Source organism: Artibeus jamaicensis, unplaced genomic scaffold, assembly GCF_021234435.1.
Source record: "Artibeus jamaicensis isolate MK-2021 breed Jamaican fruit bat unplaced genomic scaffold, CSHL_Jam_final contig_414, whole genome shotgun sequence".
NCBI lineage: Eukaryota > Metazoa > Chordata > Mammalia > Chiroptera > Phyllostomidae > Artibeus > Artibeus jamaicensis.
The window spans coordinates 6750476-6769511 of NW_026521822.1; the positions used below are offsets into that span (position 1 = coordinate 6750476).

The 19036-nt window shown below is 38.8% G+C and overlaps 1 protein-coding gene across 3 annotated transcripts in view; it reads left to right on the forward strand.

The window, feature by feature from the left end:
* VWA8 (von Willebrand factor A domain containing 8) overlaps positions 1-19036 on the forward strand; it is a 459390-nt gene that overhangs the window by 405113 nt on the left and 35241 nt on the right. For all 3 annotated transcript variants that reach the window (XM_053665428.1, XM_053665429.1, XM_053665427.1), the window contains one exon: positions 9-117. In XM_053665428.1, the coding sequence (XP_053521403.1) occupies positions 9-117 (109 nt within the window). The remainder of the gene's footprint in view (positions 1-8; positions 118-19036) is intronic.

A 19036-nucleotide genomic window follows, 5' to 3' on the forward strand; every position in this document is an offset into this window, starting at 1 on the left:
GATTTCAGGCTGAAGGAGATCCAAATGAGTGAATATGATGCCACAACTTATGAAAGGTTTTCAGGCGCTGTCCGAAGGCAGGTGCACTCCCTTCGAATCATCCTGGATAATTTACAGGTAATCCTCCATTTGTGGACCATGAAAATAATCTGGGCCTAAAGCTGAACTGATCCCAAAACTTTTGCAGAAAATTATTCAAAGCTATGGGTCTCTCCATGGCTTTCATAGTTGAGTTCCCCAAGGAAAAAGATTTGAGCTCACCTTTTCCCCTTTCCAGGAAGCAGTAATTTGACCAGCATCCCCAGAAGACATCATGCTTCCTGATTTCCCACATCTAGGATCTGTGATCATCTCACCTGTACTAGAAATTCACAAATAGAATTACTCTAGAAATCATTTCACTGTCCTTGTCTGGAGAGACAGAGGAGCATTTTGGGCATCTAGGCTATACATTCTCTGTGCCTCTTGCCTTGTGCTCCTCCAGCCCTCTTCTGGACCCTAGATTGCCTACGTTTTTGCAGTTTCACCGACTGGTTGCCCCAGAACTACTTAACATTGCTATTGCACCTAAAAGTATCAATGAAGATGCTTCAGTGTTTCCTAAGCAAAGACTTATTATTTGGAGATTTTACATTTGATATGGTATCTGGCTGATTTGCACAGATAACTAAGGCATGATTCCCTAAAATCACAAATCATGTAAGATTATTTTGCTGAGAGAGACAGGAGAGGGTGAGGGAGAGGGGGAGATGCCTCATTTCAGGGGAAACGAGGCAGGGTTAGGAGCTGGGCCATAACATGCTTCTCCACTCTACCCTAGAACCTTCTGTGTCCTTTCCATGTAGTGTTTGAAATTGATTACCTTTAGTAATGCCCTTTTCCTCTTTGGTTCTTGTTTATGATTATTCTTTGGGGGGTTGTTTTTCATAATTTGCTAAGTATTGGGGGTAAGAAGTTATGTGATGCAATTTTAATCCACCATCTTAACCCAAAACTCTGGGAAAGCCTCATTTTTTAAAAGATCTAAACTGCATCATAGGAAAAGTTCTGTAATTTCCAACTAAATCGCTAATTTTAAAATATCATGAATGTAAAAATTAAGTCATTTGCTGTTTTTTTAAACATCCCCAATACAGTTAATTAGGATAAAATAGCATAAGATTTTATATAAACTATGCATACATTTGAATGGCTGAATTTTCTTCTGTAGTCACTCACTTAACAAGTGCTTATTGCTCTGGGCATTGAGAGCAACTGCTAGATGGGCTCTGGGTTCCAGGGTAAGACAATAGATGAATAAGAGCCAAGTAGTTCACGGAAGACAAGGGTAATGGGAGCTAGTCTTGTACTGAGATTGAAGAATGAATATGGCTCAGTCATTCATTCATTTCTTGAGTTCATGATACACACCAGGCATTAGCAGCAGAAAAATAAGATGCAGGCCCTGCACTCAAAGAAAGAACTCAGGGAAGAATGAAAAGAGTTTGATTTGGTCCTGTTTTTGCCATCTTCTGCCAGTCCTGTGTGCCTCTGATTGACGAATACCAACCGGCTGTTTTGAGGTCACTGTGTAATGTCCTTAACCATGGGTGTTTCCTTGGTGAACTGTACAAAGTCTGGATGGGAACTAGCAAATCATCACTTAAGATGACTTCCCAAAGCACAACTTCAGGCACACGCATTGATTCCGGCAGCTGGGCTGAGATTGGAGGACCAGGAAATGGTGTTGCTCCCATCTGATTCGACATGTGCCTCAGCTGCAGCATACCATTCTTCTCAGTTAAGAAAGCTCTCAACAGTGACCTTCCTTTGCTTCTTGACTGGATTATTTATTGGAAAATCAGTCTTGGTTATCGGACCTTTTATGAGCCAGCAGTGAGAATTTTCTCATTAGAGTAGCAGAGTCTATAATAACTTCAGTAATACTTGATTCAAAATCTGAATCTCTAATTACAGCATTCCCTAACAAAAGAAAATATCCATTCCTACAAAATGCCACTGATTTTAATCATCTGTCTCCAGTGTTTTTCTGATCTATAATTAGTAATTTCACTCTCAGGCTAACCTAAATTAGTCTTTCTCTGATTGCTTTGGTTATCCTGATAGCTCTAGGAACCAACGATTACGTCTTTTGTTTGTTTTTTGTTTGTGTGTTTGTTGCAGTGCTTCAAAATGACCTTGTGTTTAGATAAAAGGTGTTTTTGAACACTGATGTGTGACATACACTGAGGGCACAGGATACTGTTTCTGTCCTCGAGGTTATAGTATTGACGGGTGGGGAAGGTAGGCACCTAAACAGATCATTTTAGTCTAACATGGTAGGTGTCCAGGTGGAGGGATGTATAAAATGCAGTGGAAGTCCAGAGGAAAGAGAGGCTAGGATAGATTTTGAAGGAAAGGATACCTGAGCTGAGTCCTGAAGGGCACACAGGAATAACCAGACAGAGAGGGTGGAAACAGTGCCCAGTAGTGGCCACAACACAGACGAAGGCATGACATTGTGGTCTCAGCTGTGAGCTAATGGCCCAATGCTAGTGTGAGCAGGATTCCATCCAGTGTAGGTGCCAGGCAAGGAACTTTGACCTTATTCTGAGTACTTATTTTGCTAATATGCAAAGAATGAAAAGCATTTCTCCACTTTTATTTAGTATCCAATAACTGTGCTCATCTTACAGACATTTATTGAATATTTTGCCTAATAGTTCTTGCCTTCCACAACTAACCTAGAGAATAAGACATATGTGTAGCTAATAGAAGACACAATGTGGTAAGTACCACAGGAAGGTTTTAAACAAAGTGCTATGGTTATGTAGACAAATATACAAGCATTTTCTAAGCTGGACAGTTAGGGGAAAACTCACAAAGAAAGTGTCATTTGAGATGGACCATGAAGGATGAATATGGTTTCAATTGGTTACTCTTTTAAGGATGGGGGTGGACAGACAGTCTTGACCACAGCTTCTCAAACCTTCTGTGGTGAGGTGGCCTGGTTTTTTACAACAGACCTTGGACTAATATTTTTATAAAAAATAATAGAAATGAATTGCTGAAAAAAATTATATAAAAATACCATACAAAATACAAGCCTATATTACTTAATATCAGAGTCAACAAACACAAAATTACTTTGTCAAACTGCTGTACAAGTTTCTAAATGCTTACTGTCAATTTCTGTTACTTACGTTATCACGGACCTGTAGCAAGTATTCACAAACGGAAGATAGTTTGTATAGCACTGGTCTAGATAGAAGAAACCTATAAACAGAAGACTAAGACTTGAATACAGGGCCGTTTTTGGAGAATGGCAGACTGTCCAAGTCCCTAGAGTTTGAGGATGGATTTTGGGGCCTAGTGAGTAATGGGAGGAAAAACTAGAGAGAAGGTGAATTTGAAGAGCCTTGCACACCATGGTGACTGGATTCTGTAATCAGTGAGGAGTGTGAACCTGATTGAGAAAGGAAAGGTGTGGCCATATCTTTTTTAGGACATTTTATATCCCTGGAGGGAAAAAGTTTCAGAGAAGAGAGGAGTGGAAGCCAGGAAATCAAATCCTAAGATTACTTCAGTTGTTCAGGTGAGAGTGATAGGAACCCAAACCAGAGTAATTGAAATGAAAATGGAAAGGATGGGATAGTTTAGAGGCAGAACAAGAAGACAGAATAGATTAAATGTGGGGTGAGGGGGATGGTGAGGTTTTCAAGCCCTAGAAGACAGAAATAGGAAACACAGGAAGAGACTTGTGGAGATAGCAACTGTTTGGTTTGGATATTATGTTTTCTCACTACTTGGACACCTGTGTAAAAATATGAAGCAGTGATATTTCAATCTGGATTTCAGGAGCAAGGTTAGGGCCAAATAGGGTTGCATATCTATATAGGTATCTATGTCTTTATTTTAATGCTTACCTCTATAAAGGTACATCCAAAGCCAAGAGAACTAGGTTGACTAAGATGAGAATATAGAGCAAAGAGAGAAGAAAGATGAAGGCAACCATGGCAAGAAACATCTGTATTTCAGGGGTAGCAATGAAACGCCAGTTCTTCTTTCTTAGCACATAAATGCCTTGTCACTTAGCACATGGCATCAGTGGCCATAAGGGGACCACTTCACCTGAGTGCAGACTAGAAATATAATCCTGACTTCCAGGCTGTTTGAGCACAGGCATCTAGCTCAGTCTTCACTGGATGACCATTAACTTGAGTACAACAGCAAAAAAACTGTAAATAGTGAAACACCCATATGATAGAAGAGATTAGGGAAAAGTGACAGTGACATGCAAGAAGGCTTGACAAATTTTTACTAAACATAGTGTGATGCGACCCCTATCAATGATAGTACCAAAGAGAACTCAAGAACCTTCCTAAGAAATTGTATTACTAGCAAGTCAGTGCATGAGACTGACAGAATCTCATTAACATCCTGACTTGGAGAGTCAGGGAATAGAAGAGAAAGCCCTAGAGGTGGTGAGAAGCAGATCACTTGACCTCCATCCCCATTTTGCCACTGCCAAGCAGCAGCGTTGGGAGGCATGGGTTGGGGAGCTCTAGGTTTTGTACAGTGGCCACAACAAGCAAAAAAGCTGGAACATAATAACACTGGGAAAGGAGCCAGACAAGCCTCAACTTACACATGGCTTAAGGACGAGATCAAACAAATGCCAAATGACCCTGTTGCAATAGCTTTTCCAAACAAAGTAAGAAATGATGTGGAGATGAAGTTCTCATTCTGTGATGGTCCACAGTTCCAACTCCTTCTCTGCCAAGTCTTGAGCTAGTAGTGTAGACTCAGTTAAACTACTAACACTAGTGAAAAATCTTCAGGGCAAATTCTAACAAAGTGGATAGTAAATGAAACCAAGATATATATTGATATATATTGAGAGTAAATGAAACCAAGGTATATATATTAGATATATGAGAATATATCTAATCTGTTCCTGAACAGTTTTGTGCTGTCATTGTATCATTGAAGAATAAGGATGCCAGTCTCTTCTGGCCAAGATGGAGGCGAAAGTAGATATACTTTGCCTTCTTACACAACCAAAAGAAGGACAACAACAAATTTAAAAACAAAAATAACCAGAACTGCCAGAAAATCAAACTGTATGGAAGTTCAACAACCAAAGAGTTAAAGAAGAAACATTCATTCAGACTAGTAGGAGGGGTGGAGATGGGCAGCTGGGGCAGAGAAGATAGCAGGTCCATATTTACATGAGGATAATCCAGGAGGAACAACTAGGGAGCAAGATGAACCAAGGTTTCCAGCACAGGAAAAGAAAGACTTAAAACCTCTGGCTTTAAAACCTTGTGGAGGTTGTGGCAGCGGGAGAAACTCCCAGCCTCACAGGACAGTTTGCTGGAGAGACCCACAGGGTACTAGAACATACACAAACCCTCCCACTCAGGAATCAACACCAGAAGGGTCCAATTTGCTTGTGGATAGTGGAGGAAGTGACTAAAAGCCACCAAGAACCAAATAAGCAGCATAGTTCCTTCTATGACCCTTCCACCACAGACAGCACCACAATGCAACAATGTGGGTTTCCCCTCCCTGGCAAATACCTAAGGTTCCACCCTTACAACATAATAAGTGTGCTGAGACAAAGAAATATGCCCCAAATGAAAGAACAAGTCAAAACTCCAGAAAAATAACTAAGTGATGAAGAGATAGCCAACCTATCAGATGCATAGTTCAAAAAACTGGAAATCAGGATGCTCACAGAAATGGTTGACTGTGGTCAAAAAATCGAGGAAGACGTGATGGCTATGCAAAGTGAAATAAAGGAAAATGCACAAAGAACCAACAGTGAAGGTAAGGGAAACGGAACTCAAAATAAACGGTTTGGAGCAGAAGGAAGAAATTAACATTCAACCAGAGCAGAATGAAGAAACATGAATTCAGAAAAACTGAGGAGAGGCTTAGAAACCTCTGGGACAACGTTCACCAACCTAACATCCAAATCACAGGGGTGCCAGAAGGAGAAGAGGAAGGGCAAGAAAGGGAAAACTTATTTGAAAAAATAATGGAGAACTTCCCCAGTCTGGCAAAGGAAATAGACCTTCAAGAAGTCCAGGAAGCTCAGAGAGTCCCAAAGAAGTTGGACACAAGAAAGCACACACCAAGGCACACCATAATTATATTACCCAAGATTAAAGAGAAAAGAATCTTAAAAGCAGCAAGAGAAAAGGAGATAGTTACCTACCAAGGAGTTCCCATGAGACTATCAACTCATTTCTCCAAAGAAACCTTGCAGGCAAGAGGGGCTGGAAAGGACTTCCGGCCAAGGTGGAGGCATAGGTGGAAATACTATACCTCCTCACACAACCAAGATTAAAGACAACAAAGTTTTAGTAACAAAAATGCAGCCAAAACACAGAAAATTGAACTGTATGGAAGTCCAACAACAACAAACCATTCAGCCAGACCAATAAGAGGAGCAGAGTCAGGAGCTGGTGGAGCAGAGTAGCACAGGAAAAAGCAGCCACACTGACCCAGGAGCAAAGCGCAGGCAGTGGTTGGCAGATCCCAGGTATGAGGTAGCAGTGGGCAGATCCAGTGAGGGCACAAGGAGGCTGGCTGACCACGGTCACACATTCACGCACAGATAAACCAAGCAAAGGAGTGAGCAGTGACACAGACGCTCAGGCTAGGGCACCAGCAATGGGAATAAGAGCCTGAAAGCACCAATTGGAAAGACTTTTGGGGTCAAGGTGCTGGGAGAGGCTCCCAGGCTAACATAGAGTTTGTTGGAGAGACCCACAGGGTCCTGAAGGGTGCACAGGCCCACACACATGGGAGCCGGCACCAGGGGGGCCAGATTTGCTTGCAGGGAGCAGCAGAGGGGACCAAAATCCAAGAGAGAGTGGAACAAATGCCACTGCCCCTCTCAAACCCCACCCCCACATACAGCATCACAACCCAGTGACTGGGTCACCCCGCCCTGGTGAACACCTGAGGCTCCACCCCTCATACATAACAGGCATGAAGAGACCAAAACATTATGGCCCAAGAACAGCTCAAAGCCCCAGAGCCAATAATTCTAAGCGACCAAGAGATAGCCAACCTATCAGATGCACAGTTCAAAACACTGGTGATCAGGATGCTTACAGAAATGGATGAGTATGGTCACAAAATCAAGGAAAAATTGAAGGCTATGCAAAGTGAAATAAAGGAAAATGTAAACGGAATGAACAGTGATGGGAAGGAAATCAGGACTCAAATCAACAGTTTGGAGCAGAAGGAAGAAATAAACATTCAGTTAAAACAGAATGAAGAAACATGAGTTCAAAAAACTGAGGAGAGGCTTAGGAACCTCTGGGACAACTTTAAACATTCCAACATCTGAATCATAGGGGTGCCAGAAGGAGAAGAAGAAGAGCAAGAAAGGGAAAACTTATTTGAAAAAAATAATGAAGAACTTCCCCAGTTTGGCAAAAGAAGTAGACTTCCAAGAAGTTAAGGAAGCTCAGAGAGTCCCAAAGAAGTTGGATACAAGGAAGTACACACCAAGGCACACCATAATTACATTACCCAAGATTAAAGATAAGGAGAGAATCTTAAAAGCAGCAAGAGAAAAGGAGACAGTTACCTACTAAGGAGTTTCCATGAGGCTATCAGCTTATTTCTCCAAAGAAACCTTTCAGGCAAGAAGTGGGGCTGGAAAGAAGTAGTCACAGTCATGAAATCCAAAGATCTACATCCAAGATTGCTCTATCCAGCAAAGCTTTCATTTAGAATGGAAGGGCAGATAAAGTGCTTCTCAGATAAGGTCAAATTACAGGAATTCATCATCACCAAGACCTTATTATATGAAATGTTAAGGGGACTTATCTAAGAAAAAGAAGATAAAAAATAGGAACAGTGAAAGGACAACAAAATCACAGTTATTAACAACCACACCTAAAACAAAAGCAATCTAAGAGGACAGCTAGATCAGGAGCAGAACCATAGAAATGGAGAGCACATGGAGGATTAGCAACAGGGGAGTGGGAAGAGAAGGTACAGAAAATAAGCAGCATAGATGGTAGGTAGAAAATAGACAGGGGACAGGGCAAGAATAGTATGGGAAATATAGAATCTAAAGAACTTGTGACACATGGACATAAAAAAAGGGGGGAATGGTGGGGGAAGGGTGTGCAGAGTGGAGAGGAATGAAGGGGGAATAGGAAAACTGTAATGGCATAATCAATAAAATACAACTTTAAAAAAGGGCTGGAAAGAAGTATTCAAAGTCATGAAAGGCAAGGACCTACAACCAAGATTACTCTATTCAGTTAAAGCTATCATTTAGAATAGAAGGGCAGATAAAGTGCTTCCCAGATAAGGTCAAGTTCAAAGAGTTCATCATCACCAAGTCCTTCATTATATGAAATGTTAAAGGGACTTATCTAAGAAAAAGAAGATGATAAGAAATATGAACAGTATAATGACAACAAACTCACAACTATCAACAACTGAACTGTAAAAACAAGAACAAAAGCAAACCAAGCAAATAGCCAGAACAGGGACAGAATCACAGAAATGGAGATCACATGGGGGATTATCAGTGGGGAGTGGGAGGGGAAAATGGGAAAAAGTTATAGAGAGTAAGAAGCATAAATGGTAGGTACAGAATAGACAGAGGGGGTTAAGAATAGTATGGGAAATGTAGAAGTCAAAGAATTTATATGTATGATCCATGGACATGAACTAAGGGGGGAGGTGAACACTGATGGGGCGGGTAAAGGGCAGAGGGGAATAAATGGGAAACAATGGGACAACTGTAATAGCATGATCAATAAAATATACTTAAAAATAAGGATACCAGAAAGGACAATAATATGGGATCTATGAAATTATTCTACAGCGAGGTGATCTAGCAGGCAATCAAGATATAGAGGGAGAAGGTGCTGCTGGGCTAGAACATTTTCTGACATTGGCACCAGCCTGCAGTGTCCACAGCATTATAGATGAGATAAGATGCATTCACATGGTCTACAGAGTCCTGTGGAAGGACCATCTCTCAAGAGGAGAGTGTGCCAACCCTTACCTTGACAGGCTTTTATTGGCTTTCAATTTACACAGCAATACAGGTAAAGCTCATTAATCATTGTTAGGCAGGAAGGATCAAACAATAGATAACATACAAAGAACTATGAGGGCTTATTCTGAGTCAGGGTCAGTTAGCTAAAGGGCTACAAAATTTTGGGAGACAAACTCATTTCCTGCTCAGACCCTTATCAGAAAATTGAGAACATTCTTAGCAAAGCAGGTTTCACAGGATTTTATGTATTCTTTCTTAGGCCTGATCACTCCAGGGAACCTTCACTTTCCAGCACAGGGCTGCATTGCCCTCTGCCATTGTTTCAGGCTTAAATCAGGTAGGGGAAGTAAGGCAGCCAAGAGATTAGGAGACTTCTCTCAGACAGAATGAGGACTCAGCCTATGTCAAAGCTGAGGGGTGAGAGTCCATCACCCCCTTTTGCTATAGCCCCCCAGGTCCTTCCCTTGGGGCTCCCCATGATCATGCCTGTCTTAAGTCATCCCTTCCTTGAGGAATTTTACCCATCATTGGCTAACTGATCAAGCATTGGGGGTCAGGCAGGGTGAAGTAAAAAGGGCAGAGGCGGTGCCCCCTGCCAGGGAGATAAGCTTTGTCTCCTTAGAGGCTTATGGTCCGAAGGTCACTCACTCAGCCTTAGCCATTGGGGGGTTACAGCCTCTGAAACCAGGGTAGGGCAGTTCCCAACAATTTTCCTCAGAATATACCAGGTATTTAGAAACATCTGTTTTATTTTCTCAAAATTCAGAGAATGTTGGAGTATGTGAAATAAGACGTGGATTTAAAAGGATCTGGCCAAGAGGTCAGCAGAAATAATACGGGAGATGAATGCAATAAGGAAAGATTATAAGAAAACTAAAAATGCAATGCCAAAACTGAAATCTACTTTAAAAGTAGAAAGAACAGATCAATTCAGTCTTAAAGCCAACTACTAATGTGAATGGAAAACTCGAATTGTCATTCCAAATTGTGGAGGAAATAGAGGTAAAAAAACATAAGAAAACTGATCAATAAAAACAGACCAGGGAGCTAACTTTCAGAGTCATGAAGCACCCCAATAAGTAGAACAAGTACTTGGCACATAGTAAGCACTCAGTAAATATATGTTGCATGAGCCCGTGATATTCCCAAAGAGGCCTGCAAAAAAGGACACATAAACAATGATCAGAATCATAACAAAAGTAAACTTCTTGGTTGAAGACAGGCCTAAGTGTATGGGTCAAAAGAACTTCAATAAGTACCAGGCAAAATTAATGAAAAGAGATCAGCACCTCACCATAGTTACACGGAATTTTAACACTTCAAAAATAAAATATCCTAAAAGCATACAAGCAGACAAGAAGATAAGCTATTATTACAGAAAGAAAAATTAATCTGGCATTAGTTTTTCCTGAGACATTGAATTCCAGAAGATAGTAAAAAAAATGTCTACAGGATTTTGGATCAGGGGGACTAGAGGAGTTGTGACTCAAGAATTCTATACTCAGCCAAAGTACAAAGGTGACAGAAAGACTGCATATATTCAGAGACTTAAAGTATATGTCTCCCTTTTAAAAAGGGAGTATTAAATCTCCCTTTTGAAAATAACTTTGGGAGTGTAAGGGGTCTAAATAGTAATGGAAAAAATATAATAAAGATTAAATCAAAAAAAGAAAAGACATTTGAACTAAACATATATATGTATACATGTATTCTATTTATATATAAATTTATTTTATTAATAAATATATTGTATAAATATATAATATATTTTATAATGAATATATACATATATATACACAAACACCTCTGCATATATGTAGAAATACTCCAGTCAATTAAGACAGGAATCAAAATTCCTTAAGAATGGGAAACTTTTGTTGTAAAAGGATTAGCAATGAGCATTGGAAGCAGTTAAACACAGAATAGAATCAGGTCTAAATAATTGTGGTAAATACATTTTAAAGAAAATTTTAATATTAAGAATAATTCTTTTAAAAAATATACAATAAAAATAGTGAATTTAATCATAAAAAGCAGGGCCTAAATCCTAAATTATTTCCAAAATTAAACAAAAATCAAGAAGTTGATATAGAAGAGAAATAGAAGAAAGCAAAAAGTGTGATCATTCATGTTGCATACAATTGAGACAAATACTGTTTCATTCCTAAAAACAATTGCAGAAATAAAAGTTCAATCAGGTTTTTAAAAAACTTAATCGTTATTGTGTTTTTAAATGTATTTCTTGCACATACAGCATGTTTTTTATAAAGATGCCTCTGATTCCTGTGCAGAAAGGGGAAAGGCAGGGGTCCAGGGCTGAAGCAGGGAGACTCCTGGGAAGTTCTTACAATGGTCCGGGGAGAGAAAACAGTGGTCGCACTAGGGGAAGGCATGGAGATGAGAAGAGATGGTCAGATACTGCTGGAAGGTGAGAGGATTTGCCAGTGGACTAGGTGTAAGATGTGAGGGAAGGAAGAGTCAAAGAGGACTCTTAGGTATGTGGCCTGAACAGCTGAAAGGTTGGGGTTGCCTCCTGCCTTTTACTGAGATGAGGAGGACTTGGGGACAGCAGGGAGATGGGGAGCTAGGGCTGAATTTTGAACTGTTAAGGTTAAAATGCCTATTATGTATGCACACTGACAGGTGTAGATCCCAGCTTCTTTGAAGTACAAAATACCTAATTCTTGAAGGAAATACATGAAATCATTTTTGTTCATAAAAACTAATCATAAAATAACAGTAAATTGACACCCAAAGTAATAGTTTAGTTCCACTTCAGCATCCAACAGTACAAACTCTTCTAACAAGAATTATCTTTGTTAGCCCTGGCTGGTATAGCTCAGTGGGATTGAGCACTTGCGTGCAAACCAAAGGGTCTCAGGATTGATTCCCAGTCAGGGTGCAAGCCTAGGTTCTAGGCCAGGTTCCCAGTAGAGGGCGCACAAGCAGCAACCACACATTGATGTTTCTCTCCTTCTCTTTCTCCTTCTCTTCCCCCTCCTTAAAAATAAATAAAATCTTCTTTTTTAAAAAAGAATGATCTCTGCTGCATTGTGTAAATGTACCATAGTTTTTTGATCCACTCGTTTGCTGATGGGCACTTAGGTTGCTTCCAGAACTTAGCTATTGTAAATTATGCTGCTATGAACATTGGGGTGCACAGGTTTTTTTGGATTGGTGTTTCAAGGCCCTTAGGGTATAATCCCAGCAGCAGGATTGCTAGGTCAAAAAGCAGTTCCACTTTCAGTTTTCTGAGGAAATTCCATACTGTTTTCCACAGTGGCTATACCAGTCTGCATTCCCACACACAGTGCGCTAGGGTTCCCTTTTCACTGCATCCTCTCCAACACTTGTTAATTTGTTTCTGTTGGCCATTCTAACCGGTGTGAGGTGGTATCTCATTGTGGTTTTAATTTGCATCTTTCTGATGGACAGTGATGCTGAGCTTATACACTTTGCAACAACGTGGGTGGAACTGGAAAGCATTGTGCTATGAAATAAGCCAGGCAATGAGGGACAAATACCATATGATCTCACCTTTAACTGGAACATAATCAAAAAAAGGAAAAAAGAAAACAAAATATAACCAGAGTCATTGAAATTAAGAACAGTCTAACAATAGCCAAAGGGGAGGGTGAGGGGACAGTGGGGAGAAGGATTTTTAGGAACTAGTATAAAGGGCACAGGGACGAAACCAAGGGGGAGGGTGGAAGCAAGGGAAGGAGGGAGATTTGGAGGGGGGGGAGGGAGAAAATACAGACAACTGTAATTGAGCAATAATAAAATAATTTAAATTTTAAAAAGACCAAAAAAAGAATTATCTTTATTAAATACATGAATCACTGATTTGCCTTGCAATGAGATGTTACTTCAAGAAACAAAGAATTCTTTAAAATAGGAGGATCTATGTCTTCTCTTTTTTGGTCAATACTATACATCATTTAAAGTAGCTCGCAGCCTAACAGATATTTAGTAAAGTATTTTTACCATCTCAAAACACTGAGAACCTCAAAGAAAATTTTTTTATTGTTTCCACTGATTTATACTTTGTTATTTTGTAAATATTGTACAAAATTTATAAGAATATTGTACTTAATCCAGCATATCATTTTTGTTTGAACGATACAGATTAATAGCATAAAAGTACACATTTGTTGAGTGTGGAGAAATGTTAAAATAATGGCAGCTAATATTTAATTTTAAAAATTATTGATCCCATGTATCCTCAAACATCTATTTGCATTGAATCATCTACCCAACAACTTTTACTGATGATCATCTACATGCTTTGTTCTGTCAAATGTATATGCTTTCTGGAAAAAAATTGCTAGTTAAGTCTTTCTAATCTCTTTAGTAAAGAAATTCTGAAAGAATAATAGAAAATTGGCTTGTTTGTATGGTTTATAGGTAAAGGAAGACTTGATTAACCATAACCCAAATAAGTGAACACTTAAGATTAATCAGAATATTTTCAGTGCTAAAATCACAAGACAGTGTCACAGACTGATGCAGATAATGGTCCGCAGTGTCCGCGTCATTATGGATGAAATGAGACATTCACACTGACTACCAAGTCCAGTGGAGGAAAGGGGACAGCACGGCTTTTCTCTCAAGGGGAGCAAAAGCCACAACCCTTGCTGCGACCAGCCTTTATTGGGTTTCTGGGCACATTATATGATGGTCCTCATTTACTATGCGCAGGTTGCTTTAGGTGGTTACCTTTTACAGAAAATAAAGGAGCCAATGCTGCTAATCACATCACAGAAAAGGGATATTTGTGAATGAAAAGGGCAAAAGTGGTTGAACACTCATCCTTGGAAGGTTTAGCATGGATTTGAGGAAGTTACTCTGCAGTAAATGTTTGCCACTGGGGGCTGGGTCCACATCTCCTACAACAAATCACAGTTTTTGTCTGTTTATTCTTTCCAATGCCCTCATTGTTGCAGGTGTGTGTGTGAGGGAGTGGGTGTGTATACTTTCTGCTTAACCGATTATTTCCCAGAATAAGGAATTAACCAGTATGCATCATCCTCTGAGCGTTTCAATTAGTCTGTGTTCTTTCTTCTTTTCCTTTTTCTTTTACTTTTTTATTGAATTTATTGGGGTGACTTTGGTAAATAAAATTATATAGGTTTCAGGTATACAACTGTATAATATATCATATGTGTATTGTATTGTTTACCACACCAAGTCCAGTCTCCTTCCATCACCATTTATCTCCCTGTGCTCTCTTCTGTCCGCCCCTAGCCGCCTACCCCTTTGGTGATCACCATACAGTCTAAGGGTTCTTTATGTGAAAGTAATAAAACTGTGTTTCTTCTTTAGAAAATCTGTAACGTAGACTTTTCACTAGTAAAACCTAGCTTTATATATAATAAATTCTCATTAGTATAAACTTATTGTATAATGCAAAACAGATACCTAAGAATATTTCATGCAATAAGTATATACAATAAAGAACATTTTGGCCCTTATTATTAATAAAAACAAGTATTTAAGTAAACACGTATTGAAATGAGTCCCATGAAAACAGCATAACAAGTATTTCTATTCTTGCCCTCAGCAAATTTTTAAAGAGTTTCCCTCCAGCTCATTGCCTTCAAGAGTATTCGCTGGGACAGGCCTCTTCTGTTCTGAGTTTCCAAGTACTGGTGGGTGAACTGAATGGTAGATAACCAATTATCTGCTCCTATTTACACACAAGTTTTATACCTGAAAACTAACAGATGGTGCTACTATTATAAAAATGTCTTTGTGCCCAATAATTCTGGATCAGAAGGCTAGTACATACTTTCACTTTTCAAAAACAAAAGCTATTCCTGGAAATCCCACTGATTAGCAAAACCAAAAGTAATTCATCTATCCAGAAATAAAAGCACAATGGAAGGGGATATACTATATGCCTCCCAGAAGGGCTAGATTTTTTTTACAAAGAAGAAGCTATCAATATCAGGTGATGGTGAGGATATAAGCAAATGAAACCTGCGTTCTCTGCTCATAGGAATGTAAATTGGAAAAAACATTTTGGAAAACTGTTTAGCAGTACCTACTAAAGCTGATTGTGTCTAAGATTCCAGCCAACAGAAATACACACCATTTGTTCCAAAAGACATGTGCAGGAATACTCATCATGGCAGTATTCATAATAGTCCCAAATAGGATACAATACAGTTGTACAGTGGATAGATAAACTGTGACAAAATCATACTCTTGAGTGTTGTTACATCAGTGGAAGAGGATGAAGTGCTGCTACACACAACATAGCTGACTCTCACAGGAACGATGTTGAGCCAAAGCAGCCAGACACAAAAGAGTACATATTGTATGATTCCATTTTTTGAAGTTCAAAAACAGGCAAACCTCATCTACAGTGATAAGAGTCGGAACAGGGGCTTACCTGTGGCAGGGGAACAGTAAAGTCCACAGGAGGCCCTGGGACACTGCGGAGGTGCAGGGCGGTACCAGGATGTGTTCATGTTTAAAGTTCCTCAAGCTCTGTGCTTAAGACTTATGCACTTTATTACAAGTATGCTACACTTAAATTTAAAAAGTTGTCCAAAATAAACAAAAAAATAAAAGAAAAAGGGATAGCAGGTTTATGGGAAAAAGCATATCCCTTCCCTTACTCTCACCCCGGATTTTACTAAGTTCTATGTTGGCATGCAGAAGGGAAACAGAATCTTAAGCTAAACAATGCCATAAGGGATGATAATATAATCGAATGTAGCAAAAAAGAGCAACATCAGCATGAGGAAATTAAGATATAAAATCTTTAGGTTCTTAACATAATGGTGAATCCAGAGATAGCAAACAAACCTAATATTCTAAAAGTATTATATGATTCTTTAACCTCCTTACCAAGGACAATAACAGGTCCCCTAAAAAGAACCCACTTTTATCTTTTTTACAAATTATTAGCAGGTGCACCAAAAGAAGAATTCTGCAGTGCTGTTGGGCTAGTTGGTCAACAGACCTGACTCTATTGTCTTCACGTCTCCTGCCTTTCCCCCCGGTGTCCACGAAGACAGAGGACCTACGATGCCCTTGCTGTGTGCCGTTAGTCTGGAACACTCGTCTGAAAAGGATATAATAAGGCAGGATTTTGTAAACCTCTCATAAGGAGTTGACATTTGTTCCCTTTATAGTTTCAAAGAGCTGCTTTATAATAAATTAACTTTGAAAGTTAACTTAGTTGGCTGGTGAGATTTCTATCTTGCAAGCATACTAAAGGAATTGAAGAAAAATTATCCTGGTAAATGTTAAATGCACTAGGTTAATTGAGTCAAATATAGAAATACCTAAAATAGCAAACCATAATTACTCCATATTGCTTTACTGCAGTGAGATCTTTATCAATATCTTTAGAGGATATTCCACTGAAAATTATATTTAGATAATACTTCTATCTGATGGGCATGCAATTGTGGTATTCTTTGGCAATTTTAAATTTAAATATTAGGAGTACAAAATAATGTCATGGAATGCTTTCCTTGATATGGCATTTAGTAAACTGTATCACTTTTGTAATGTGGACATTTATTTCTGTTGTTTTACTCAATTATGTCCATATGCTTATTAATATGTTTAGGTACTCTTCAAAAATACATGTCCATACCACAAGCATTTATTTGTTGATATATAGTGAACTCTATTAAAAATGCTAATGTCCTGAATATTTCTAGTATAATTGTTCTTAATGTTTCTTCAATCTGGCTCTATCCCAATTTGGAGAACAAAGTGAATTACTGAGTCTCGGACAGCTGGTTAGGAGATTCTAGTGTCCCCAAAACTCCAGATAATTAAGTAAAAGATTTTCATCAAGTTACAGGTCTCCTGGGTTCTAGATGTTTTGTGCTTTCTTTTGAATGTGGATATTGGGATAGGAGGACAATGAAGTTTGGAAAGTAAAAGCTAATTTCCTATAACTAATTATCTACCCACAGCTCTCAAAATGCCTAACATCTAACATCAATAATAAGCTAGCTTAAAATAAGCATAAGAATAATGTCAGAATAAACACAGATTGACTATTTTCTAAGAAATTATTTTCCCATAATTTGTTGCACTTAGCAGATATTTCTTTTTTTTTTAATATTTTATTTATTTATTTTTTCGAGAGAGGGGAAGGGAAGGAGAAAGAGTGGGAGAGAAATATCAATGTATGGTTGCCTCTCATGCGTTCCCTGCTGGGAACTGGCCTGCAACCCAGGCATGTGCCCTGACTGGGAATCAAACCGCGATACTCTGGTTCGCAGGCCCGCACTCAATCCACTGAGCTATGCCAGCGAGGGCCTAGATATTTCTATTAGAATAATACAAATAGATATTTCTATGATTGAGGAATAGATTTACTACTGAAAAGAAAAACATTTTTCCATCACTTTTCAGCATTCTTAAATCAACTTACTTTTAAAAGATTACAAATTGGAGCCAATTCCCAGTTATTTGGAAAAATATTACTGTCATTACCATTATGATGCAATTAGGAAGAAGCAAGGGGTAAAAACTAATTGGGGAATCTTTCTCTTAATACAGATTCTTTTCTTTTTTTTATTTTATTTTTTTTTAATTTCTTTTTTTTTATTTATTTTATTTAGGTATTTTTCAAGTACAGTTTTTTGTCTATTTTTCCCATCCCAGCCTCCCCTGCCCTTGCTCCCCACCTCCCTCCCATTTCCACCCCCCCTTAGTTCTCGTCCCTGTGTCCTTCCTATTTGTTCCTCCAAATCCCTCCCCCTTTTTCCCCTTAACTTCCCTTCCTTCTCCCCTCTGGTCACTATCCCCTTGTTCTCTATTTAAGTGTCTTTGTTTTTTGTTTTTTGGTTTTTTTTTTTCTGCTTGCTTGTTTGTTTTGTTGTTTAGCTTCCTGTTAAAGATGAGATCATATGGTATTTGTCTTTCAGCACCTGGCCTATTTCACTCAGCATAATGCTTTCCAGTTCCATCCATGTTGTTGCAAATGGTAGTAGCTCCTTCTTTCTCTCTGCAGCATAGAATTCCATTGTGTATATGTACCACAATTTTTGGATCCATTCATGATGAAGTGTAGACCACTACACTTCAAACAGACATTCAAGGACAGTGCCCCCTTGCTTTGAAAATGGGATGACTGAGACCCAGGGAATTTTAATTTACCCACAGTGAGCCAAGACTAGAATTCTTATATGATATATCCTAATCTGACACCTTTTCTATCGTGACCCACTCTTTGCCTTGATCATTGCATTCCTGAAATGAAAATACATTCTGCACCATAAACTGTTATCATTATATTTATATCTAGATTTTTTTCAAAAACAGACTTCATTTTTTTGGATCAGTGTTAGATTCAAAGCAAAATTGAGCAGAAAATACAGAGTTTCTATATGTCTCCTGCCCACACTCCCACATAGGCATAGCCTCCCACATCATCGACATCCCCCAGTAGAGTGGGACATTTGTTACAACAGATGACCCTAAATCAACACATCGTTATCACCCGAAGTCCATAGTTAACATACAGTGTGGTTCACTCTTCGTGTTGTGCACTCTATGGATTTGAACAAAAGAATAATGATATGTATTCATTATTATAGTATCATACAGAGTATTTCACTGCCCTAAAAATCCTCTGTGCGACACTATTCATCCATCCCCCTGGAAACCACTGATCTTTATTCCGTCTCCATAGTTTTGCCTTTTCCAGAAAGTCATGTAGTTGGAATCTTATAAAATGTAGGTTTTTCAGATTGCTTCTTTCATTTAGTAATATGCATTTAAGTTTCCTCATGTCTTTTTCCATGCTTGATAGATCATTTCTTTTCAGCACTGAATAATATTTCATTGTCTGGATGTACCCCAGTTTAATTATCCATTTACCTACTGAACAGCTTCTTAATTGCTTCCAAGTTTTGGCAGTTATAAATAAAGCTGCTATAAACATCTATGCACAAGTTTTATGTAGACTAAATTTTCAATTCATTTGGACATATACCCAAGGAGTACAATTGTTAGGTCATATGGTAAAAATATATT